The 27,339-nt window shown below is 39.4% G+C and overlaps 2 protein-coding genes across 6 annotated transcripts in view; both read left to right on the top strand.

The window, feature by feature from the left end:
- Positions 1 to 18,740, top strand: part of LOC116850973 (insulin gene enhancer protein ISL-1) — a 33,152-nt gene extending 14,412 nt beyond the window's left edge. The window contains exons 2-6 of one of the 3 annotated variants that reach the window (XM_032829874.1): positions 5,438 to 5,621; positions 9,178 to 9,482; positions 14,684 to 14,985; positions 15,191 to 15,412; positions 15,830 to 18,740. In XM_032829874.1, the coding sequence (XP_032685765.1) occupies positions 5,438 to 5,621; positions 9,178 to 9,482; positions 14,684 to 14,985; positions 15,191 to 15,412; positions 15,830 to 16,057 (1,241 nt within the window). In that variant the 3' untranslated portion in view covers positions 16,058 to 18,740. Of the gene's footprint in view, positions 1 to 5,434; positions 5,622 to 9,177; positions 9,483 to 14,683; positions 14,986 to 15,190; positions 15,413 to 15,829 lie in introns of all 3 variants that reach the window. The other 2 variants (XM_032829873.1, XM_032829875.1) reach the window with 2 other exon arrangements.
- Positions 18,741 to 22,319: 3,579 nt separating this feature from the next.
- LOC116850960 (transcription initiation factor TFIID subunit 5) lies at positions 22,320 to 27,265 on the top strand. Of its 3 annotated transcripts, XM_032829848.1 has the most exons (12): positions 22,320 to 22,489; positions 22,740 to 22,957; positions 24,262 to 24,447; positions 24,606 to 24,808; positions 24,883 to 25,079; positions 25,187 to 25,391; positions 25,493 to 25,612; positions 25,680 to 25,825; positions 25,904 to 26,041; positions 26,288 to 26,481; positions 26,569 to 26,860; positions 26,936 to 27,265. In XM_032829848.1, exons 2-12 carry the CDS (start codon positions 22,895 to 22,897, stop codon positions 27,148 to 27,150), a joined length of 1,959 nt encoding a protein of 652 aa, XP_032685739.1. In that variant the 5' UTR covers positions 22,320 to 22,489; positions 22,740 to 22,894; the 3' UTR covers positions 27,151 to 27,265. The 3 variants fall into 3 exon arrangements, with proteins under 3 accessions (XP_032685739.1, XP_032685740.1, XP_032685738.1); XM_032829849.1 differs by lacking the exon at positions 22,740 to 22,957 and having other exon boundaries at positions 22,363 to 22,489; XM_032829847.1 differs by lacking the exons at positions 22,320 to 22,489; positions 22,740 to 22,957 and adding an exon at positions 24,058 to 24,120.
- The last annotated feature ends 74 nt before the right edge of the window (positions 27,266 to 27,339 follow it).

Raw genomic sequence — 27,339 nt, 5'->3', positions numbered from 1 at the left:
GGGGGGGGGGGGGCGGAGGATAAAGATATCTGCATCGCGCGAATGCGCGACACAAAGTGCCAAATTTCAACGGTGAAATCACGCGGCGTGGATACCTCGCCGATGATACCGTGTCCAACAACACCCGCGGTCGAATACTATTTCGGTCGTAAAAGAAAATAAGAGGAAACATCCGCGGCGCGTTGGTCACCATAAAATACATCGAGATATATGACCTACAACGGTAGGGAATGACCTGCCACCCACATTCGGTCAGTAGCAAGCCGCTCCAAAATCGTTGCAGTTTATGGCTTCGTTTTATCTACTGGAGGTGAGCGAAAGAAGCGGGGGCGGGTGGGGAGAGGAAGGAGGCGGAGGAAAAGGGGGAGGGGGAGGAGAAGGACCACCTTGCCGCATAACATTACTATCCTTCGTCGTGTTCCAGAAATCGAGTTTTGCCACCGATCAATCGTGACGAAGGCCGAACAGCATTCCCCTCCGTCTTTATCGACAACTCTACCTATATGCATTTCTTTTTTGAATAAATTATGTCGGGGATTGGGGCTGTACATATAGACACTTATATAGTGTGCGCTGGTTACATTGCGTTGATGTATCCTTAACTCCTTCCGGACGCTGCCGATGATTAATCAGCGGGGGCAAGTTGGCAATGTTATCAGAATTCCTTCATTGAAACTTTTCAGACGCATTTTTGACCGTTTGCATTTCAATGAAGCTCTCAAGAGAGAGAATCTGTGTTCTGAGAGGAATATCTTGTGCGACTCCTTTTCTACATTTTCTCTCACAGTAAACGCGCAAACGAAACATATGTCCATGTCTGTCTTGTTATGACAAAGATGTGTTGCGTTTCCAAAATTACAGTAATCGGTCTTCCAAAATATTACGTAGACTGTATATCAAATATAGTGTAATGTATAATAATACATTAGCTACAACTCGGTTGTAAAAATAAATGCGATTTTCCGTTTTTTAGATACAGAAAACTCGGGATAAAACGAACGCGGTCGTATCTAGGATCGAATGCGAAGTTAAATTTATGAAATTATACTGTGTAAGGTGAAATGAGATTAAAGTTCGATATGCGATAGTAGAGTGCCGCTACTAATATCAATCAACGCGCCATATCTGATTGCAACATTAAAACCTGAATTAAGCTGGAATGTACTAAAAGATTTCCATCATCCATAATTGGATGATAATCACGGTTCCTGTCACATCATGCGGAAGTTTTAAGTACGTTCTCAAACTGCAAATTGCAATTGTAATCTGTCGATCGGCGCGTCACTTCTTATTGATATCGGCGCAGCGCGATCTACGCCAATAATTTGCCATGTCGGAAATGAGTCGTCGTTAAAAATTAATTACCAATTCATTACCAAGAAACGAAAGGAGAGAGAAAACCGTCTTTATGAATTATTCGCGTTCTATCAAGATAAATTGACGGGGAAACCCTGTCACATATCTGCAAATGCGACTGAAGATTTTCAGTTTTGCGTTGGACAGCATGAACATAGATACGGCATATAGTGCAAGTTTTAGTAGCTTTCGGCGTTGTCGCACAATTGCGCCTACATTTTCCATCAGAAGAGACTCGTTCCGCCGTTAGAACTGTGACGAATCAGCAGCGCGCAAATGTATTACTTCGCAATAATAATGTATGCCGTGCAGTGCCGTGAATGTCAGTTGAAGAATTGATGAAAACAATAATTCAGATCTCAAAACTGTGGCTCATTCGAAAGATCTCCAGCGGGATTCCTCTGAACAACGGGTCCGAGGCGGTTGAAATACGTCACGTATCCGGTAACTTCGCAGCATACACCGGCTGTATTAAATCAGCCTCGCCCACGTGCGAGCGAGACGTGTAACGAAATAGCGACAAATACGCGATAGTATCTTCACGATGATTTCGGGAGTGGAGAGACCGTGCGAGCACACGTTCGCGCTCGAGCTGGCTCGCGTAAGGAGGCGAGCTGGCTACGCTCAGACCGGGTCGAGGTTCCACGAGATACGAGGTGGTTGTCGTCTCTGGGAGCTAATGGGATGCCGCCGACACTCTCCTCTCGTCCGAATCTCTTTGATCCTGGCCGACCTTGCCCTCGCCTCGGTGACTCCCGTCTCCTTCTTCTCCCGCCGCCGTCGCCGTCGGTCGTTCCTTTTTCTTCTCGCGCACCACCCTGACCTTATCCACCGGCGGTCGGGAATTTTCATGGTGGTCGCGAGATTCCCCCGGTCCATGCGTGAATAACATGTCCTACACGAGAATTCGCGAAATCCGAAAAACTTGTCGACGATTTTTAACGTTAATGTTAATCAACGAAGATATTCTCTCCTTTTCTCTCTTTCTTTCTCTCTCTCTCTCTCTCTTTCTCTCTCTTCGTAATTTATTTTCTAGCTCGTGGACAAGGAAAAGCGAGAAGACGAGATAAGTTACTGACCGAGCTTTAATTGAGATTACTGTGTTGGTTTGGTCCTTTTCCGATAATCCTGACGCTGACAGGTAGAAAAAAGCGAGACCCAAAGGTTATTGTCTCGAGTCACCTCGAGGTCGGAATTTCTTCCAATGTGTCATCGCAGTTATACATAGCTGCTTAGATACATGCACGTGGACGATTTCGCTCGACATAACGATCGCTCTAAGAGAATTGTTGTTTTGAAATTATGGAACTCACAATATTCTAACGCTGCCTAGTCTTTATACTAATACAGGCTTATCTTTAACATTTAATTGCACCTATTAGCTGACTCTATTTCCGATGGTAGACTTTGTGCGTTGACAATTGACGTCTAATTGCATTTACCGTCGATAAACGTAATTGCAACAATGTTCAATGCGCAACAGTTCAATGCGCTGAAGATAAGAAAATTAATACACGATCGAGTGATAAAGTGCAAGTTATGGTGCTGCTTCGAAAATTAGCACGCTTGGACCGTAAATTAATTACTGTCTCGCGCAATGTCTCGATCGTGCTTTGCCTCTGTTTTCGGGGCCTGTTGTGCGTCACATGCGAAGTGTCTCCCCACACATCGCGAGTTTCCGCAACGTTACGAGTTCCCTCAAGTGACGTAATTTTTTTGTTAAAAAACACGAAGAAATGACCGGAAGAAAGTCCTCAATATATACAAACATATTTCAACGTGACGTTATGTACGTTATCAATATGTATAAATATATTTCAATGTGGCGTATTTTATTCATCCCGTTGCACGTCATCTTATCTAAGGAATCACCAAAAATGACGATAAGATTCTTCGCTATTTCAAGGTCCACGGGCGGCTGCGCTTTGTTAGACGAACAAAAGGGTGGGTGCGGCCTTCATGAAAATTTCACACGGGACGTCATCGACGTATTTCTCGTCCCTGCGTGAGTGTGTGCGTCGAGTGTGTCACGGGGAAAGAGGAAAACGGGCAAAATCGCGAGCAGCGGCTCTCGTCCGCCGAAAGCTCTCGCGAATTCTCTCTCGGCCGCGACGCGCTGCCGTCGCCGGCTGCGTTGCACGGCGCAGAATCCGGCGGGAGACTCCGGGGAACGGAACGATTTCGTCGTCAGGAGTCTGGGCGGAGTTCCGGCGAAGTGCTAGAGATGCGCGCCGCCCAGACGTGTACGCCCCTGATGCTCCCCGATGTGCCTCCGCGGGCGCACCACCACCTCACGTCGTCGCGTTTCGCACACGCACTCGAGAGACGCACTCGCGTGACGCGCGTCTCGAGATGAGCGGCGCGACCAATTTCCAAGCGGCTTTCCGGCGCGCTCGGCTTTTGTGAAAGCTTCCTCTCCCGGCCGATTTTCCGCGGACGCGCCAATGCGCTTTCGCGCCGCGCCGTGAATTATCCTCCAGTTTCTGCTTCCATTACCTCCGACCCTCGAAATTGCTGCTCGGAGTTGCGATTGTTTTCGAGAAGATCGCTGGCGACCTCGCCGTGGCAAATCCACAGGAAAGGGTAGATTTATACAGGTGTCTAACGCAAGACACACCAACGCGCGTGTGCAGGTAGAGTCAACTTGAGCAAAAAGATTCCTGTCATTTTTCAAACGACCATCTAAAAAGAATTCGCATGGCATATAATGTGTTAACTTCACACTTCGTATCTTTGTCTTTCTCAATAACAATTGCGATCTTCAACATTGTAAACAGTGGAAATTGTTCTTTTTATTAAATATAACTGAAGGTGGAAGTTTCAAAAGGGATGGGAACGGTAGGGATAATTCGTCAAATATCGGTTGTTGAACACAAACAAATGAGCACAACAATGTTATGTTATGGTAAACAGTGATGTCTATAGATATATAGACATCATAGTTACTATATATTATCGCTACTCTTTCTCCTCAGCCATGATATGTATTGCGTAAAGCCTTATCGATGTGATAACGCGGCATGAGGACGACAGATCCGGGTATTGATTATTTTTCGTTTGTCGGCTCCGCCGACATACAGGTATTGTTAATTGCTATTTCGCCCATTAATACGTAACTAACGAGTGCTCGTTACGATATATGGGCGGATAAGATCGATCGATCGACGTTTCAATTCGATCGCGTATCATTCGCCTGGCAAATACACATACAGAATATCACGTAATAAATATTTCTTTGTACTTTTATCGCAATCCCGCGCGTCTCGAAATAACATAATTATCATTTCACGTTATTGTTCGATATAAAATTTCCTGGAAGCAAACAGGAACACAAATCTCAAAGTCTTTCATTGATGTAAGCTTCGTCGTGAGGTCATCGGAAGTGACAGTTCTTAAGAATTTAAAAGATCAGAATCATCTGCGAATAAAACAATGCCGCCGACGAGGCATCGTCAAAGACGATCAGTTTTGAACAAATTTTCGAACTGTCAAAACAGCCCCGAAGGGTCCGGAGACAATTGAAGAAGGATAACATTATCGACCATGTTTAGCTATCCGATGTGGACATTCGGTGTGACATAATGAAACCTTAATGTTATAACTTACCATATCTCCTATAATTATAACATATAACATACAATATCTTCTATAATATAACTTATAATATACAATATCCTATATAACATCTTGATGTTTTATCGTTACGTATACAGGCTTGCAGCGAAACACTCCAATAGTTTTATGAAACTATATTTCTGCAGTTATCATTTGCGTTAATTGTACGCACTTTATCGACGAATTTACCGACAGAAGGTTATTAAATAGCGAATTTTTCTAGTTAGCTAAGGCAAAGTTCCACAACATCCGTTTAATTTTAACTATCAGTTAAGTCCCAACAGTTATTGGTTAATTCTGATTAACTCTTCTTAATGTCAAATGCGATTGATCAAGTCCAATGGAATAACCAGCCAGTTAACTGGAGATTGTGGAACTGGGCCTAAATCCAGTAAGGTTTTCAGCTATTATCTCGTTAGGGCGATAATGCTTTGATCTGAGCGCTCAATCGTGTGTGTTTCAGAAGGCAGGAGCTCGCTCTGCGTAGGCTGCGGCGGCCGAATTCACGATCAGTGGATCCTGAGGGTAGCGCCTAATCTGGAATGGCACGCGGCGTGTCTGAAATGCGCCGAGTGCCAACAGTTCCTGGATGAGAAGTGCACCTGCTTCGTGCGGGACGGCAAGACCTACTGCAAGCGGGATTACGTTAGGTGAGAGTCATGATATTTTCTCGGAAGGGCAGCTTTACACCGAAAAGTCAGCCGGTACCGTTTGCACGTGTGTATGCACACGCGAGGCCATTGCGATTGATTTCGCGCGTTACGGGGAACGAGGAAATTTTGCGATGACGTATAACATCAAACGAGCATCACGTCATCGTTCAAGGGTCGAGTATCGGTTCTCGCGAACGAATTCCTCGAAGAGGTGGAACAAGAGGCTACTCGACAAAGAGAAGCGGAGGGAGGGAGGAAGGGAAGGAAAGAGAGAGAGAGAGAGAGAGAGAGAGAGAGAGAGAGAGAGAGAGAGCCCAGCACGAACGCGGTGCAATATGGTAATTAATGCAAAACCGTGCCTCTTGTCAGTGCGCCGCAACATTCTCCGGCGACACGCGATACGCTCTTTCCGATACGCATTTGCAAACGCTCGGATTGGGGGGGAATGAAGAAAAGGAGAAAAAGAGAGAGAGAGAAAAAAAAGAGAAAAGAGAAGAAGAAAAAAAGGAAATGAAGGCTCAGGAGGGGAGGAGATTGGGGAAGGAGACGGGCAGGGTCGAGAAAGCCTCGGAGTATTTTTATCCGAGGTATACGATGTGAAGCGCAGCAAGCACACATCGTATGCACGCCGTATGCCAACGCCGTCGTCACTGTCACGACGGTTGCGTGCGCTCGCGTGAGCGCAAAAACAGGAGAGCGAAAAGGGAGAAAAAGAGCGCGTGCAACTCGCGCGCGAGACTCGCGGGATTTGAGTTCGCGGGCGATGCGACGTGGCGAATTGTCGCTGGTTAGCGTCATAATTTGCGACGATCTGAACGTAGATCTAGACGTATATCATAGGCTGCGGGGGTAGCGTCGCGCGACAACGAATGCTGCAGGCAAAACCGCAAAGGATGTGGGTGACTCGACGCCGAAGCGGTAACGAGGTTACGTGGTGTCGAAAAGTTTGGCCGTTGTCGGCCGAGTTGAGCTCGTAAGCACGAGTAAATGCCGAAATCTTGTCTCTCTCGGTTTATTTTTCCGAGTCAACGAGGTTCATCGCGAGAGCCGCGATGAGTTTCACTGTACGAGCGTGTCTTACAGCGCGTGTCTTTATAAGTTGATGCAAAAGATTTGGCGCGCGCGTGTCGAATACACGTAAGAAAATACTGTAATAAAAATTACATTAAAGGTTTCTTTTACAATGTTTTTTGTAAAGCTGGACTATAATTGGATAAAACTGTAGTATAAGTTATTATAGAAATAGATATATTCCTACCCTCATATATAGACATAAGAAGTACTCATGCAATTGCAATAATTCTGCAGTAAAAAGCGAAATGTGCGTAAAAAAAATATGTAGTAATTTTGATCGTATTTCTGCATAGTCTAAGATTACAAAAATTTTGGCGTAATTTTTACTACAATATTTGCTTCGCGTGGAGAACGAAATTATTCAATTTCGATAATAATTTTTTCGAAACAAACGAACAAAATTAAATTAATGTTTTTTTTAGACACTTAACGAGGACTTCCTATTTCTTCCTTTAATTTCTTTCCAAATATTGCACGAAAATTTAATGTGGAATTGACAAATCTCTCGCATCAACCTAATATTTATCGGTGATTCCAGAATTTCGTCGCGGTTCCTTCGTGACAGTAGAATGTTGTCCGCGAAATGTAGTTGTTCGCGACCATATCCTAGTCTGACATGATTGATATTTTTGATGAAATAGTTTACGCGCTTACACTGACACCGGTTATAGTTCAGGATGTCCGTTTCGCGCCACGTTACGTTGCTATTTGATCGAAGATAGAGACGCAACCGCATTCGCGCGGTGGATCCTTCAGCTTTCCCAGCACCCACGAGCTGCCGTTAATGACGCCGAATAACCCATCGGCACGAATTCGACCTGGACCAAATATTTTTCTCCGTCGAGGCAGCGGGTTTATTTGCGCTGATCCGTCGAACGTCGAAACGTCGCCGTGCCCGAAGAAGACTGGCGTATCCGGTCGCGGATTCGAGCGACAGCGATGACGGCCGTTTGTTGTTCCTGTCGCTTTCGCTCAAAAGTCCAGATTACCAAAGTAACTCCCTCCTCACACGTTCTTCTGGGTGTTCCCGACGCCAGCCATTTCCTCCATCGGGCGATCGGCCACTCGCGAAAGTGTGTCGCGATTGTTACGCAAAAAAAGTAAAGAAAAGACGAAAGCACGTCATCGCGTATCGCCAGATGTTAGAGTCGATCATAATATGCGATACACTGCAATTGCATGTCCTTCTTGCCCCACGCCTCAATATTAAAGCGAGCGCTTTCCAGTCGGAGCTTTTTCGTCTGTATGTTTTTACGCGGCGGATAACGCGATAAGGTTGAAAATTGAAAATTATTATGATTAACAATATTTCTCTATCGGGGCGATACAACGCCAATTGCAAAAAGCTTCCACTGGTAATGTCATCGTTCAATTTCCGTTAACTCGTTCGATTTATGAAAGAGAAAAAAACAAAATTGCGCGCTGTAATCCAACGACAACGGTGAAATCGAGAAGCGCTCTTCGCGATCAGCGCGATCGTTCTTCGATTATGCGACACGCGCGCAGCGATGAATTGCTCGCCCTGAAGAGAGTTTCGGCGAACGCGCGCGCAAAGTTTATCGACTCGACTTTGAAAAATAAGCGGTGGCAACGATAACAATAGAAATGTCCGCCGCCAACGCGACCGTCAATTACAGCTCACGGGCCTCCATTAATCCCGCGTTACACCGCCATCAATTTTACTCAAATTACCGCGAATAACGGCGAACTTTTCCAATTTCAGCGATGTACACTGGATATTTCATTACATCTTCTGCCACGCGTTCCCTCTCTGTCTCTTCTCCCTCCCTCCCCCCCCCCTCTCTCTCTCTCTTCCCCTCTCTTTCTCTCGTTCCCGCGAGTTTATTTATTGAATTTATTTATTAAAAAAAACTGGCCCTCCGCATGTGTCGCGCGCAGAAATAAATATACGATGCGACAATAAAAGTCACTTTGGCCCAATTTATGTTTCTCCACTTCACAATTATCGGATTTAGAACGGAGCTTTTTATTTTGTCGGCCAAAAATATTTACAACCTCGCGAGGCAACGAAATAGAGGACAAATAAATAAAGGATGGAGCGTAAATAATGGTGCAAATCTAACGTTGCAAATCACGTCACTCAATGACGCGCGATGAATAATACAACGCTTAATCCAGCGCGAGATGTATTAGATTAATATCGCCGAACCGAAACGACTGATGTATCCAGGGAGTAATCAGTAGCTGGTTTCTCAATGAGATATTTACATTGGCAATTATTTATCGCGAACGCTGAATTTCGCGTGACATTGCATCGAGACCTTTATAAGAATTAAACATCGATCAATTTCTCATCTGAATGTACTTCCGCGTCGCGGAAAGTCACCGGTTAAAAATTGACTCGACTCTTGCGGTTCATCGCGGCTCTACGACGTCGGAATTAAGCGCCATTAATTCGGCGGAGATCAATTCGAGCGGACGGAGGAACTGTATGTGTTCTTTTAAATGCATGTTCCAGGTTGTTCGGTACCAAGTGCGACAAGTGTAGCCAATGCTTTAGCAAAAACGACTACGTGATGAGGGCGAAAACCAAGATCTATCACGTGGAGTGCTTTCGATGCTGCGCTTGCATGAGGCGGCTCGAGACCGGCGACGAGTTCGCTCTGAGGCAGGACGGTCTCTTTTGCCGGCACGATCACGACGTTCTCGAAGGCGGCAAGCACTGCACCGGGGCCACCGGTATACCCGGCAGCGAGAACAACAACAACGCCTCTCTGACGAACAACAATCATCATTTGCATCCGAACGACGGCTCGATGTCAGGTGAGAGGACACACTTGTCGAGAGTGTTTCTATCTTCGTCTCTCGTTGCGAGGCTAATCTCTCTTGACGTGCGCCTCGTGAATCGCTAGAGAATTGCGCAATTAAAAAAATTGCATGTTCGTACATTTCCCTGGTGATGTCCGTGAAAAGCCGCGTTCCGCCGCTGGTAATCACGAATGACAAAGTAACAAAGTTCAGGACGCGAGTCGAACGCAGAAATTGTTACGCAAATTAATTCACTTTATCGACGCCAATTGTCAAAATGGTACGTCTGCGACAGAGTGAATTGATTCGCACGCCAATTCCCGCATTCGGCTCGCATCGACCTCTCCATACTCATTGATTTTTAACGTCGTTATTAGTGACGTATAATTTTTATAATTATACAAAATTTAATTAGCTATCGCATCGTTGATTCAATCAACGGATTGACGCAAACCGTGAATAATGACGCATTCTCTCTCTCTCTCTCTCTCTCTCTCTGTCTCTCTCTTTGATGACTTGAGAGTCACGATATTGCGAAATTAACATTTGTATCGTCTCAAATTATTCCCGCTTATCCGTCAATTATCCTTAATTGAACGTCCCTATCGAGATTTTCTACAATCACCATCATGCCCGTAAATATGACTGTACTGCCTCGCGTCCCGCGTACACAACAGCGCGCACAGATCAGGAGATTCGGCTTCTGACGTACATCGGCGACATGCCGGATACGTCTGTGGATTATCAGGCACAGTCTATCCGTGTACAAAGACCAAATTTACAAAAGGGTGCGCGCTCGAGGGTAAGCTCAAAGGACTCGCCTAACAGCGGTGTTGTGTTAGGATCACGACGTATAATTAGGTGTTGATAATTGAAGCCCGTTAAGACCGTAAAGGCTTGACCATCGCCCTACACTACACGTCAGGATTACGTGGGCTTAATGTCCTGCAGCCTAGTATTAATGTATGTTACGTCTGACCGGTTAGATGGCTACCGAACAAATTAACTCGAACGAGGGGCTCAAGATTCGCCGGTCCCGAATCCGAGTCTGCGCGTTACTGAATTGCGTGAAACTGCGTGGCAACGTCGATTAAAGTCTAAGAAACAATACTTACTTGGCAAGTAACCGCAAATAATCGTCGTTATTTGAAACGTGTTTCACCTGAGAGATTCACACAGCTCTGAATTTAGAGTTAGATCTGTAGCATTCAGTTAGAGACGTAATATACTTGGCATTATATCTGTAATCGCGATTCAACTGAGAAACTTATATTGAACTTCAAATTCGTAGTTGAGGTCCGTATTAATAGAACTCGTCTCAAATAAGACACTCAGATTTGAATTCAGAGTTAGATGGCAGTTCTTCAATTGAATAGCGACAGGATTATAAATGTCACATATATCATAATTCAACTGTAAAATTTGAGTCAAACTTTGAATGAAAAGTTGAGAAAGTCTGATGAATATCTCATGCGAGACAAATCTCAAGCGACAGCTATTAGTTCGAGCCGAGGGCCGTGAAAGAATCATTGGTCTTACAAAAGAAAAAGACAAGGAGCACGCGAGCGAATTTTCCAATTAGTATCGTGCAGTGCGATAATCGAGAAGAGCAGAAGAGCTCGTGAAGCACACGCGCGACAGTCGGCTACCGTTGGCTCTCTCTCCTACCTCCACTCCGACCTGTTCCCCCTCAAAATGCAAAGGACAAACGTCGGCATAATTACCCGATATACTAATTCCCGTGCAAATAATCTGTGTGCGGCAGCATGAGCGCGCACGTTCTGCCGTGTTTGTCATTGTGATTCGTCATGGAAATGGTCGCGCGTAAATATCGTTCCTTATGCACAAAATTGTTGGACCACCTCGTGCCGACGGTAGTGACCCGACGTGTCTTTGGAACTGCTGCGGAGGTGCCAAATGTAACACCACCCTGCCAACTACTGTCGCGCATAACTACGCACGATCTGTTTTCTCTTATTCGTATTTTCTTTATTAGCGCGCTCTCTGCATGTCCTGTCGTCGACGACTCCCGTCGACGAAACGCGGGCGATACTGTCGCGCCGCCGAATCATTAATAACGGGTTATTAATAATTTCTACAAGAAGGAACCGCGTCCTTTCTCTTTTGCGCTTACGCGAAAAGCGCAACGATTACACTCGCCGTCGCGAAATTCATGTTTCACGCGACTGGAACCGCTACACAGTGTCAGTTTTGATTTATCTACGGAAAAATTTCAAGTCGCTCGCAGATTTAACATGATTTCCCTTGTCGATTCATTCGAATTAGACATAAATTTTGCGTTTCTTCTTTTCTTTTTTTTAACAATTTCTGATATTATGTCCTCATAACTATACACAGAGAAAAATATCATTCTACTGTCAAGAGAAGCGGTTACTCAGTTTTCTTCTTTCAAGTAATGATTATCTCCAACAAGAAATATTTTCTTTCTGATAACAGTCTTAAATATGTTCATGAGAAATTTGAGGAAATTTCATATATCATATCATATATTCAAAACAAATATTTATTCTCTTTACAAGAATATTATAAAACTTTATTCAAGAAAAGGTTGACTGCTATGTAGTAAGTAAACCAATTTTTTGTTTTAATTCAATACTTTTGAATGCTAAAAATACTAGGATTCAGAATAAATTTGATGTTTTTACGAGATCTTATAAAAGATTTGCGGATATACAAATTATGAAATAGTTGAAACAAGTAACATTTACTCGAATGAAATATGTATTTTTGATGTGTATACGAAATGCCTTAAAGAGTTGACGTCTATTGTTCTTTATGTTTTGATAAGATAAGAGAAAAATCCAGGAGGTTTGAAAACTTGCTGCTTTAAAAAGAAATAGTTTTTCGGATACATGAGATTAGATTATATCCGGATATACTTGGATTTCTCCTACATCAGGTATCCTTTTAATTGTGATTTTCCCACAAAGTATCTCGAATCCAAGATGTGATGTATAATCTATGCAATCGTTTTTCAAAGGTCGAGGGTTTCGTTCCTCTTCTTATCACAATGCCGCCGTGTCAACGCCGGTTTCATTCCCGTTCGCTAACCAACATCGCTATTTGGTTAGGACGTAGAGAAATAGTGGGATTTCGTTTGTTCTCCTGTACTTTCGTTGGCTTTTCGTCTTTTTGTGGACGGATCCACCAGGTTTCGGATGACACGATGTCTAACGTGACACTTGGGACGTTCAAGATAAGTGTACCAATAAACGGCGCTTTTAAGGACTATTAGGACTATTGGGTAATTTGGATAATGGTATAAGGATTTTAAGAATAGCTGGATAATTCTAGTTTTCCAATAATAACACGAAACTCATATCATTTTATATCGCTTCACCCTTACATAACGAAACCACTCAATCTATTTTTAAAATCACTACGATACTCACTGTTCTGAGTTATTGTTTAGCAGGATTTTAATTTAGGAACCAGTTGCATAGGGACGCGTATTGAAAACTAGACGTGGCGCTTATGTAGTTCAATCGCCGCTAAGGTAATCAGAAGGGGTGACGGTAATTCCGGGTTTGCGTAGTAAGTCTACGAGACAAGCTTTCTAGATTTCTTTTTCTGTAAGAAGAACTTCATAGTTCCAAACTGAATCGATAAATTAATTCTTCGGCTACCAAAGCTAGCAATATATGTGTTTTCCTCACCATTAATAATAAACTTTATTCAATTGAATAAACAGCTTTTTTAGCGCATTCAGACACTTCAGCTTCAGCTGTCACTCTACTTATTACCGTTGGGACAAATATGTCCTCCCAAAAATGCCGCAGTGGGACATCAGTAAACAAGTGTTCCGCGGCTTTATCTATATGGCGCCAAACATAAAACTGTTTTGCTAAAATTATATTATATTAAAGTATTTAATGAGGAGTAAAAAAATTAATGTATTTAATGAGAAGTGAAAAAAATTGTATTTTAAAAAATAAAATTGGTGACGAAAGAGTTAAACGACGCAATAATTTTCCTCGGCAAAAGAAGATCACTCCTGCCTTCCGCGCAAATAACTTACGTTCAACTGTAAGTCACAAGCCGCGGTGTTCCGTGCTTAAACGCTCCGCGGTTTCCAAGGTCGCGCGGCACGATCGAGGAATCGCGGATCCACGTTTGCTCATCGACAATATTGTCTTTTGACTGTTCTCGCGAGTGTTAGTCCGTATAGGCGATCGTCGCGTCGGTGCCTTTTGCGTCCCTCGTCCGCCATGCTGAACCAGTATCCGGATCTCCCATTAGCCGGACTCGACCGTTTTGCAAGACCGGTTAGGAAGATAGTCGCGGACTCTGGAATCGTATCGCTCGTTCGTGCCTCGTGCTCGAGATGTTCTGCCTCGCGAATGCGATTTCTTCGCAAATACAATAAATCTCGGCCGGTGGATAGACTGTGACGATCGTGCTTTGTAACCAACAACCTGGTGCCAAAGGTACGCAGGTTTTCGTGAATCTCTCGAGTCAGATAGTGTATGCCGGCTGCTTCTCCCGAGATTAGATCTCGAGTGTTGTCTCGCGAGAAGAACCTCAAAATCCCCGACACTTGGAACGAATCCAAATTTTGGGAATCCCGACGATCTTCAATTCTATCCGACCCTTTCCCGAATGTTACTCGAGACTCGAGGTACTCGCGCATCTCCGGGGGATGCTTAACGACAGTTTATTTCGACGTTTGTTCGTACTGAGGTTAACTATCCGGTTATCTTCCTAAAAGGGCTGCTTCTGTGAGAAAGTTTTGTTGGCTATTTAAGTTTGCGGCAATTCTCGAGCTTTCGTTGATTTATCTCGGCAACGGCATTTCTTCCTTTCTTATCTATTAAATTAGTCGCTCAATTCTCCAAATGAATTTTGTTTGTTTCACGATTCATTCATTTTTATAAACACTGTACTGATATGTATTTCATATGATATGTCTTTGCGCAATGCAACGCGACAATGATTCAGATTTGATCGGCATTCCAAAATACATTTTTATGCTATTTATATTTTATATTTTGAATTACAAAAAACACTGAAAAGTACATTTCAGATAACAAATCTGAGACGTTATGGAATAATTTGCTACTCAGGTTGCATAATTTGTTTGCATATTGAATTATGCGTAATTTGTATTTTATACTTGAAAGATGCATTTAATGTAATTCACGCAGTCCTGAAGTCGCCGTGAAGATCGACTGACCTACCTATGTTTGCTCTTGCAGATTCAGGATCCGAGAGCGGGTCGCACAAGGCCGGTGTCGGCGGCGTTCGCGGCTCAGGTGGCCACAAAAGCGGTGGCGGATCCGACGGGAAGCCAACACGAGTACGCACGGTTCTAAACGAGAAGCAGCTGCACACCCTCAGGACTTGCTACGCCGCGAATCCGCGACCGGACGCCCTTATGAAGGAACAACTCGTCGAAATGACCGGACTGAGTCCGCGAGTGATCAGGGTATGGTTCCAAAATAAGAGATGCAAAGACAAGAAGAAGACGATCGCCCTGAAGCAACAAATGCAAGAGAAGGTGAGAGACCTACGATGTCGACTGGCTAGGCACGCGATTGAGAACAGTATACCGATATTCATTAGAGGAAAGTGTATTATTTTTCGCTAATGAATATCAAACGTCGACTCAGTAAATTAATTGTATGTACTACTAATTGCAACTAGGACAAGTGCAAGCACGACGAGACATCTGATATTTCGCTGAACGATCTAACGGATCGAAGCGCTTTTCATTGCAGGACGGCCGTAAATTGGGTTTCGGAGGTATGCACGGGATCCCCATGATTGCCAGCAGCCCCGTGAGACACGAGAGTTCCATCGGGGTGGCGGCTTTGGAGGTTCACGCTTATCAGCCGCCGTGGAAAGCGCTTTCGGATTTCGCGCTTCACACGGACTTGGATCGATTGGACACCAACGCGCCGTCTTTCCATAATTTGGTGTCGCAGGTAATGCGTTGCTATCACTCAAGTATCTTTCTTTTTTTAAAATCGAATCGTAGCCGTTTCAATATCATTCATTCATATATCGAAACATAACGGCAAAAAAGCACAAATGTATCCGCACTTTTAAAGAGATAAAAGTGCATAGACTGTCTTTCGCGGCTTAACACGTACACTACCGACGTATTACGTGGTAAACGTTCACTCGTGTGGATCACGTGAGGATACTTTTTTTTCAGTAAACGATAGGTAAATTTACTGTTTGCTATCTCTACATAAAACACAACACATTTGTGCAGGAATTAACACAATAAAAAATATATATATTTTGGTCGCAAGGGTAGTTATTTGGCCGGTAGTAAGCGTGTCAATTCAACTATATATATGACTTTATATGACTTCTTATCACTGAAATAATTGCAGATGCATGGGTACGACCTGCACGGCGGCCCGCCACCGCAATTGCCACCTCCGGGGATGCTCGGCGGGCCAATGAACGATGGTGGGGGTGGACCGTTACCGCCTCCGGGGCCTCATCATCCGGGTAGCGGCGGGCCGGATATGGGCCAGCATCCCGACAGCACCGACAGCTATGTGACCTACGTGGAGAGTGACAGTGACTCGTTTCACCACGACACGGGTAGTCCATAGTGTCGTACGATCTGCGCGCGTCTCAAATGCAAAATAACGCCCTCGCCGTCTTTCGCGTTCGTCGCGATTCTCGTCGTGATGTTCGTCGCGACGGCGAGATGCTTGCAACGACGGACGCAGTAGAAGCCCGGAACCGGAAACTTACCGGCTGGATCATGACTGCGCCGTCGTGCGCCCGAATCTCGTCCAATTTCGCGATGATAATCAAATGGATCTCCAGTATCGCCGACGACGGTGCTCCGATTAAACGGGCCACGTCGGGATTCGAAAGACGGTTCGGAGGCTACGATAATGATGACGATGATTACTATGACTACGTTGAAAACGAGCGGGGTGTAATATCGCCCCCTCCAACTACACCGCACGAATTGTCATATACGAATAACGCATTACCTTTTCAGTTTCCTCCAACGATTTCTTTAAAACATTAAAATGAGACGCTTGAGAGAGACGCTCCCGAGCACGAGATTATCTTGTTGAGTATTATAGAAGAAGGTATCACAAGAGCTTGTAAGAGTGCGTCGAATGGTTCGATAATTTTATTGATTTAAAAAATGTCATATATTGCAGATGCACTAGTCAGACAATTACCTGAAAGATGGCATAATGTGGTGGATAATGATAGCAGATACTTTAATTGAACATAACAGCTATTGTTCTGTTACTATTAATAAAGGAAATATGACTACAAATTCGACAAACTTTTGCGAGCACCTGATAGAAATTTTAATACGTAGAGCTTACTTTTATTCTGTGTTATTGTCGTATCTAAACTCACTGATGATACTCGTCAAGACGCTCTCAAATTCGACATTCAATTCGAACTTGTCTTGGAAATTGAAGATTGCTTAATTGCATCGTGTTGTGTGGGTAAAAGTCAGTGATAATTGATATAGCCGAAGATTGAAAAAAATACCGAGTCTTAAATTTGATTGCGCTACTTCTGAGTTTTGATTACATTGTCTAAATCAAGCGAATTCGAATCCGCAATTTGCTGTTTCGGTGCAATCTACAGTATGATGTCCAATATTGAGTCCAGATCGAGCATTAGGTTATTTTGATTTTATTTTCCATTACGTAGCGTTCTTACATATTTTACTGTTCACGTTGCGTTATAATGATGCGATAAAAATTCGCTGCGTTATCCCTGAAGTTATAATAATATCAATTTCGCTGAGAAAACTTGCGAATAGCTTACGAGCATGCATCGTTAACTGCCTGTAAATAAAAGATGAAGTGATTCGATATCCAAACACTGGAAATACACTGTACATAAATCGCTAGTTGCTGTAAATCTGAGCAATGTTAATTAACGGTGTACTCAGGCGCAAGCTGTAGCGTAGAGAACATGAATAGTGGAATATATATTAAATTTATATTAATGATTGCATTATTCTAATTACGTTAAGTTTCACGAAGGCTGAAATACGCTTGCAAAAAATTGCAAATGCCACGTGCTACTTTGTTTAGGCTATCCTCAGATGAGAAAGTTGCTGTTATCGCAATTGATATTCTGTGTTATCTTTCTCTTTCTCTTCCCCCTCCCTCTCTCTCTAAATAAAGAGGCAGCATTGTGACATGCGCGCTTTGATTTGTTAAAATCGAATTATTGGACTTGGTTATCGAGGAGACACAAGGGAGCGGTACGTTTTTACTTATTTTGAATGTAAGAAAAATAAATTTCAAATACTGAACAAAATTGAAATCACTTTGCGAGAGGCAATGTAGTGAAAAAAATCGGAACTTGCATTATGGATATCTATAATTTTCGAAATCAGGAATCACATATCTTTCACAGATGTTAAGTTTGTCTTTTTATTTTTTCTTATACCTACTCGTCTTAATTTCTATGCGAGAGCAGTCAAGAATTAAAAAGAAAAAAGGGACATATTAAAGAAAAATGAAAGATCATAGAGCGAAATACATAAATCCCAAAGTAAAATGCTTGATTGCGAAAATGAAATTTTAAATTTCACGAAGATGCGTTCTAATAAACTTACTTATCATAAATATTACGTGTTTGACAATCTTTCTACTTTACGTATATAAATTGCACGTGTATGTTTTATAAAACACGGACTTAGAACGCACTTGATACTGTCCAAGTGTTCGGTTAAACGTTTTAGCTTGATCAGAAAACAAAACACGCAGGGCGCACTGCCTTGCACGAGCGGCAAACGATACAACTTAAACGTTAGTTCTGTCTTACATATTATCTCGGATGCTACGTATTATATCAAGATGGCAATTATTTTTGCAAACCTCTTTCCGCCTCACATCCTAAGGTCCTTACGACAACATCTTTAAAAATGCGCGCGAACGAAGGAGCTACGTCGCATACTTTCAATACCAAAGCGTGCAAAAAGCTTAGCGAGATGGGAAGCGCACTGTACATAATACTCTTCGGCTAGTTATTAATTAGTTATTCGTTTAGTGGAAGCAGCGATAGACCGCCACCACAGTATGCACGACGTGTGGCTAGCCTTTTTGGGTGTTTGTATAGGACCGTTGTACACCGCTCTCTTGTATGTACATGGTTAAAAAGAACAGAAAAAGAAGATGAAGAGGAATAATACAAGAATCATGTAGACCTAATGTTTCGTAATTTGTTCGAGCATTTTCGAATTTGTATGATATTTCTATACTGGCACACTGTATGTAATAAACTGTCGAACAAAAAGCATCTCGATAAGATCTCACCTGAGTTACAAGAACGAATCATCCACCGATCTCTTTCACTTCTTCCACTTCACTCGCAACAATTTTATCGAACTGAAACATCTATCATCGACCAGTTCCAACCGTTTAATATGTAAATATTCATAGACGTTTAACTTCTATTACTCAGTGTTTATTTTATAACTTACTGTTATTCACGGGTGTCTCACGGAGAGTCGGAGATTTTGAAATGGAAAGATTATTTATAATTTAATAGGGGTGCATATCCTCCAAGCGAGAAATCATCATCACCACTGTACCCAGTAAACACAAAGTAACAGTAACATAACATCAATGTTACAATTTCCTACTCAACAATGTAACTGTTATATAACGTGCGTGTTATATAACAGTTACATTGTTGAGTAGGAAATTATAACATTGATGTTATGTTACTGTTACTTTGTGTTTACTGTGTAGATACGTAATGAAGAAAACTTGAAAGTCTCATATAGGCAGCTGTATATAGAAAACTTGGTGTACACGCCATGTTACGATATTGTTGAAATGGATAATATACTCACTGACCAGCAAATATAGAATATAACTATTATATAACACAGAAGTAACACTGAACATACTTTATGGAACAATGATTATCTGGATATTAAGTCCTTCAAATTGGGCGGTGGAGACTCTGTGTTGTTGAAATTGAATTTCAAAAATAAAATCAACAATGGAACATGAGATGACTTATTTAGACTTATAATTGCATCTAGTCGTACTGAAGAGTACTTATGAGTACAATTAAATCTTTCTTAGATAATGTAAAATTGTTTAACTATATTATAATTTTGTAAAAGTCGGTATAGTAAAACAATTATCTAAGAATAAAATAATTTTATGCGTGGATATAAATATAATACCACGGTAGGTGAATAGTTAACAACTAGATGTGGGATACGTTGCTCTTCTACATCACATTTATGCCGAAAATATAGAGAGAACATCTATATAGGAGATATGTTACAGTTGGATCTAAAACAGCTTGTAACAATAATTAAAATTAAAAACTGATAAAAAAGATAAGGAAACACATCTGCTTCGTATTTCCAGAAACAGAAATTAAGTTGTGTAATATAGAGGTGAGTATATATATAAGTAACGCTCTCATGAAAACATAATACGGATTAAAGTGAACATAAAGGTTCTATATCAATAATTATATTAATTATCGAGCTATGATATTAATTAAAGAAGATTTATGAATGATCACACGAAATATGGTAAATGAGGTGTAGTGGTGCCATCTGCCGTCATGTAGACATTAGGTTAAACAGAAAAATCATCTATCTTTTTCTTAATAACTTCGTAGACTTCTAGTTATTAATTAAAAAATATTAATACATTATTGCCAATGACCATTGCCACTAATCTTCTTTAATTAATAATTAAAAATCTACGAAGTTATTAGAAAAATGATACAGGACTTCTTTGTTCAGTTTGACTTATTAGAACAAGCACATGATGGCAGACGTGATCACTATAGCTTATTTACCATATCTTGGATGATAATTCAGAAATCTTCTTTAATTATTTCAATAACTATTGCAAATATCGCAAAATGGTATAGAAATTTCACTTTAGTCCATACTATGCCACCACGAGAACTTCAAAGATTGTTCTGGGAAACTTTGTATATTACAGAGATATTCTGCTTAAAGACTCATTTTCTTTACTAATTAAAATAATCTTGATATAAAATTACAACCACGGAACTCGTTTAAACATATGACTAGACCAATAAGTTTAGCAAAAAAACAATAATTGGCAATAGTATAAAAAAACATTTATGACATAAGCACAATATTATAAACATTGTATCTTTGATACAAAAATTGTTCCATACTATGCGCCTCCATGAGAGCTTCAAAGATTATTCTAGGAAACCTTGTATATTACGGAGATATTCTGCGTGAAGATTCATTTCTTTTATTAATTAAAATAATCTTGATATAAAATTACTCGGTTATGTCAATTTATTTCACACAATGTAATATCTTACGAATATTAGAGAAAATGATCTAAAAAATACGTAACAATATGTATTTAATACAAGATCGATACAAAGACAAACTTTAAACACTAAATGTAAAAGAATTTAAAATGCATGACACAAAATGCAAATTCCAATATCTATGTGACACGTGCCAGAATTATAATCGTTGACCCATATTATTTACAATAGTTTGCTATTTAGATTCCAAACTGAAAACAATGATAGAGCAAGAGAGAAAGAGATACAAAGAATAGCAGTATGAATACATTGTATCAAGAACGTGGGAATATTTGTATAAATGAGAAGCTAGTTTGACCTACATTGTAGCAGTTGCGTCAAAGATATTGTTATATAAATGTTTATTAAAAAAGACAAACTTTAAACACTAGACACAAAAGAATTTAAGGCCCCTCGCAACAATCAATAATTTATTGTAAATTAACCTGCATAGAAATAGGCGAAAAAATAGATTAAAAAGATGAATTTTATGTCACGTTAATTTACGACAAATTATTAATTGTTAGAGCAAAAGGGGAGTGCACGGAATATCTTACAAATTTGTTTAATCGATTGCAAGTGTTACTTTATGGATATATATTTTATTTTAATGTATAGAGTGACCAATGGGAATATGTTGAAAGTAAGTGGTTATTATTTCGTAAGAAATAAACCAAATGAAATGAATAAAACGCCATTTTATAGAGGAAACTTGTCAATTTTATTACCATATATTTAGAAAAGAAATATAGTAATTTAATAATTGAAATATACATTATAAAAAAAGGACAAAAATTTGCTAGCACGTATAAATTAATGGTATATGTTTTCAAAGTATTGTCCAGGACAAGACTGTAATCGTTTTCGAAAACTTTAAAACCCATCTATTTATCTAATTATCTAACATAGATATAGGAATGCGGCGATATTTGAATTCGTGTGATTCGATTTTTTCTTTGGAATTACCTTAAAGATAAATGTTACGCCGTACAACTTCAAAACACCGCAGAGCTGATAGATAGTATTAAAAAATGCACTCGCAGCATTCTTATATCTATGTTAAATAATGTATTTCAAAGTTTTCGAAAACGATTACAGTTCTGTGCTGGTTCCGATAGCCAATATTTTGAACATATACCATTAATTCATATGCGCAAGTAAATTTTTGTCCTTCTCTATATAATGTATATTTCAATTATTAAATTACTATATTCCTTTTTTATATATATGGTAATAAAATTGATAAGTTTCCTCTATAAAATGGCGTTTTATTCATTCCATTCGGCCTATTTGTTGCGAAGTAATAACCGTTTACTTTCAACACATTCCCACTGGACATCCTGTATTTTGTAAGAATTTTTAGTATCCATTTTCTCGCTTCTGACGTCATTGAAAAAAAATAGATTGCAACAGACCGGAAGCCTTAAAATGCGCGACGCAAAATGCAAATTTCAATGTGACACATCTATGTGACACGAACTAGATTAATAATCTTTGACCCTTATTATTTATAGTAGCTTGTTATTCCGATATCAGACTGCAGATAAAAGAATAAGAAAGAAAGAGACACAAAGAGAACAATACGAATATATTGTATAATGTGGAAATATTTGTGTAAATAAAAGCTAGTAGACCTACCACATTGTGGCAGTTACGTTAAAGATGTTATTATATAAATATCTATCAAAAAGTTTGTTACGTTCAACAAGAACATATAGGTATGTACTTTTAACATATGATGATATACGATGAAAATGAAAAATTGAAGTAATAAAATTTTGAATGAAAAATTGAAGTCATAAAATTTTGAATGAAAAATTGAAGTCATAAAATTTTGAATGAAAAATTGAAGTCATAAAATTTTATTTTATTATATAAATTTCTCGCATTCAAAAATTTTACTGTAAGACAAGCTTGCAGATTTATTCAAGAATTATTTTAATCATTGTATTTTTTGCGTCGAAATAGATTGAAAACATTACTTCTTCGAGCAAATCTCGATTTAAAAGTGAATAAAAAATATAGAGAGCAGTAAATTTAATCCATACGTGAAAGTCCCACCAGACGAGGAAATTGTGATCTCTGGTATCGCCGGGCGATTTGCCAATTCTGATAATTCAAAAATGTTGCGACAAAAACTTTTGAAAAAGATCTTGGTTCGGAGGACGATTAACGATGGAATAACGGTAACGCACAGTCATTATTTGAACAAAACTCTACAATAGAAAACAATAATCTGTTGATTTAAAATCTGTTGTTTAGTTAAAACAATAATCGTTGATTTATTCGAGAAACTCGGAAGATTACGTTATAAATATAATAAGGTGCCGCGACCGTGGCGCTTGACGCTTGATTCATTACATACATGAATATATTTGTATAAAATATTTGTATAATATTTGTATAAAATATCTAATATGTAATTCATTACATACATGAATATATTAAAGAATATATGAATATATAATAAAGATAATCTAATAAATATCTAATAAAGGAGACAAGGATGGCGTTGGATAGTTTGTCTTTATCTTATTAACTTGACCTAACCTTCCTCCCTTGCGTTCGTGTGAACATACGCTTAAGGGCTATCGCACACAATTGACATAACTGCATATGCATAGCATAAGATCGTATGTACCAATGAACATCGAGTATTAAGTCGCTATATTGGTGTTCGATGCTTAATATTCGATGCTCATTGGTCCATACGATCTTATGCTATGCATTGCAGTTATGTCAATTGTGTGCGATAGCCCTAAAGGCCTTTACACACACTTTCCGTAACAGTAACCGTAAGACGTAACGTAAGAATTGACCAATTACGATGGAGTATTCACAAAAATGGCGACCTTATGTTTCGACGATTTTCAACGTGATTGGTCAATTCTTACGTTACGTCTTACGGTTACTGTTACGGAAAGTGTGTGTGAAGGCCTTAAAGGTGCCAATCATGGGAGCATTCCAGCGTCGAGCGTTAAAGCGTTAACCAATCAACGTATCAGGTTCTAGAAGTATACTTGTAGTTCTTGCGGAAAGTGGTACGTTGATTGGCTACCGTTTTACACTCGACGCTCGATGCTCCTATGTAAAGTACCTTGAATGCACATCACCTACACACAGATGGCAATGCTTCGCACTCTCGCCGCACGAGGTCTCGAAACGCAATTCAGGATTTATCTGCAACTTCTGTAAACCTTTGAGTGTATTTTGTATTATTTACGTATTATATGAAGATAATCTTTAACATTCTTAGAGTGATAATATATTTATATATTTCACAAATATGGATAACGATAAAACTACAATGCTTGCTGTTTTACAGCTTCTAAAGAAGTATAATTTAAAGGTAACGCAATATTATATGCTTTAAGAAGCACATAACCTTATAACGTGTTTACAACTGTTATATTATGTGAGAAGTATAATAAATAAATCTCTATGTAAGAATGAATTTAGTAATATTAACGAGCGTGTGGTGTCTTCTTAGAGCACTGAAGAATTGTTTAGAAAGGAAGCTAATCTTCAAGATGTTTCAATTGAAGACTCCCAACAAACTGATTCTGAAGTAACTAGTGTTCTCTCTGCTTACAAAAGTGAAGGAGATCCTGCATTGTATGAGAAAGCGTACAGTGAATTGAAAAAATTTGTAGAAGGAGCTCTGGACATTTATAAAGTAAGTTAAAGTTGTAATTGTCACTAACTATTTAGTAATAAGATATTTTGCATATATTTTATTATTTTACTATTATATATATATATATATATATATATATATATATATATATATATATAACAGCAGAATTATGATAATAATAATAATAATATGTATAGCATGAATTGGGCACCATATTATATCCAGTTTTGGTACACATGTATGTGGAATTGGTTTACAATAACCATCCTGAAGAAGCAAAACAACTCATGGAAAAGTTTCGTGGAAATTTGGAAGAATATTATCAAGATGATTTGAGACGATTATCCAATGTGACAAAACGAGAACAAATGGCAGGAAATGAATTAACTGATACCTTAAAGTAAGTATAAAAATGTATAATGTAATAGATATCAAAATTTGGATATATGATAAAAAATCTTTACTTTCTTACAGATCTAATCAGTTCATAATTAGAATGTCAAGAGATACTCTTTCTATACTAAAACGACATTTGCAAGAAAAGAAACATAGTGTTTTATTAAATATCATACAAGAACACCTTTACTTTGACATGTATGAAGGTGTTGCTCGCAACAAACAACAGATTGATGCAACATCTGGAGCTATGGTGGGAGAAGCTACCAGACAAGGTAATACTAACCTTTTATGTCTGAGAAAAAAGACATTCCGTATATATTACAGAATTATTGTCTGCTATTAAATCTAATTACATAGATAACTTTATCTTATTAATTAGATAACAAAGCCAAGGTCTATTATGGACTTCTAAAGGAGCCAGATATTCAGTGTGTGCCACCAGCTGAAGAAGAAGAAGATGATACAGGTGGCGGAGATGGAGATAAACCAAAAAAGAAAAAAGCTAAAAAAGATCCTTTATTTTCAAAAAAGACTAAATCTGATCCAAATGCACCACCTATGGGCAGAATGCCATTACCCAATCTGTAAGATTGATAAGTTTGTATACTCTAGCTTGTAGCTCTTTTGACACAAATCGTATTTTCGCAAGCTTTGTTTTGACACAAATCGTATTTTCGGAACTTAGGAAAGATGTGGATAAATTAGAAAAAGTGAAGGCATTAAGAGAAGCATCAAAAAGAGTTGTTGTGGGACCTGATGCACTACCATCTATATGTTTCTATACATTGATGAATGCAGTTCATACGTAAGTATATATAATAAAATTTTTTAATAGTGTATCTACTGTAACTACAGCTACAATTCCTGTTTAGTGTGACATCGGCAGAAATAGCAGAAGACTCGAGTTTATTAGCTACTGGATTTCGCGATTCTGGTATAAAAGTATGGAGTTTAATCCCACAAAAATTAAGACCAATGAAAGCGGGCGAAGAATTACAAGATATTGATAAGGACGCAGGTAATATATAAAAATTCTTGAAACAAAACTTCCATCAATGTTACATTAACTTAAAATGTATTGTAAAAAATGTTCTAGAGGATGTCCTAGCTAGGATGATGGACGAGCGCTCACCTGAGACAGCAAAAAATTTATATGGTCATAGTGGGCCAGTTTATAGTCTTTCATTTAGTCCAGATAGGAATCTTTTACTCTCATCATCAGAGGATACAACAAGTAAGGTTTATATAATATAAAAGTTGTTTATAGTTATTTTAGTACATTTACATTTATTTAGTATATATATTATAGTATTTTATATTGTGCAAACATACTTAATTTTGAATATAACACAGGAAAGTATATCATTACGAAAATTATACATTTACTAATAATCCTAATTAATCATTTACAAATATCTAAATTCCTACATGATAACTAATTATAAAAGACTGATGTGATAATTCATAATACTTACTTCAGTAAGGCTATGGTCACTTCATACATGGACGTGCGTCGTCTGCTACAAAGGTCACTTGTTTCCTGTGTGGTGTGTAAAATTTTCACCACATGGTTATTACTTTACAAGTGCCTCGTATGACAGAACTGCTAGGCTGTGGGCAACTGATTCGCATCAACCATTACGAATATTTGCTGGTCATTATTCAGACGTTAATGTGAGTCATATTGATATCAATGAATTTTCGTTGATACTAATGAATTTATTTAGTTGAAATAATTAACTGCCGTTTTATATTTTTTAGGTAGTCCAATTTCATCCAAATTCAAACTATGTCGCAACTGGTTCAAGTGACATGACAGTGAGATTATGGGACTGCGTAAGTGGCAGCCAAGTTCGTCTAATGACTGGACACAAAGGGCCCACTTATTCTTTAGCTTTCTCAACAGAAGGACGATTCCTAGCCTCAGCTGGTACTGATCATCGTGTACTAGTATGGGATTTGGCGCATGGACATCTTGTCGCGGCCTTGTCAGGGCATACAGGCAATATTGAATGTCTATCTTTTAGTCGCGATGGCAATATTCTAGTCTCAGGTACTCTTACTTCGTCTACTTACATTGTGCGAGTGGGTCAGGAGAAATTTTAACAATGTATTGCTATTATGCTAGGATCCTTGGATTGTACAGTGAGATTATGGGACTTTACAAAATTGGCGGAGGAAATGAGCTTGGAAGACGTCAACGTTTCGCACAATCCGGATGTGAAAGTTAACTCCGAATCATATTTATTACGTACTTTCCCTACGAAAAATACATCTATCATGACATTACATTTTTCACGTAGAAATTTACTGCTAGGTGTTGGCATGTTCGAGTCAACGTAATAGATGCGAAGAAACAGAAATTTATCTTTTCATGCATATACAAAATTTCAATTATAATAGTTATATGTATTTACATACAGAAATATATATTAATAAATTTTTCACATTTATCTTTTTTATGCTTTTATTGTTACAGTATAAAACGTATATCTCATTTTTCTAAGCAATAAAATTAACAGATTTTAAAGT

This window comes from Odontomachus brunneus, unplaced genomic scaffold (assembly GCF_010583005.1).
Source record: "Odontomachus brunneus isolate Ranch 3 - 2012 unplaced genomic scaffold, Obru_v1 Obru_scaffold_162, whole genome shotgun sequence".
Lineage (NCBI taxonomy): Eukaryota > Metazoa > Arthropoda > Insecta > Hymenoptera > Formicidae > Odontomachus > Odontomachus brunneus.
This window is presented reverse-complemented; position numbering and strand designations above follow the sequence as displayed.

Excerpts from the sequence above, each read along its gene's own strand:
- LOC116850960 (XM_032829848.1), top strand. The coding sequence starts at position 22,895 with ATGTTGCGACAAAAACTTTTGAAAAAGATCTTGGTTCGGAGGACGATT. Across the intron at positions 26,042-26,287 it reads ATCATCAGAGGATACAACAA|TAAGGCTATGGTCACTTCAT; the intron begins GTAAGGTTTATA and ends TACTTACTTCAG. Across the intron at positions 26,861-26,935 it reads TGGCAATATTCTAGTCTCAG|GATCCTTGGATTGTACAGTG; the intron begins GTACTCTTACTT and ends CTATTATGCTAG.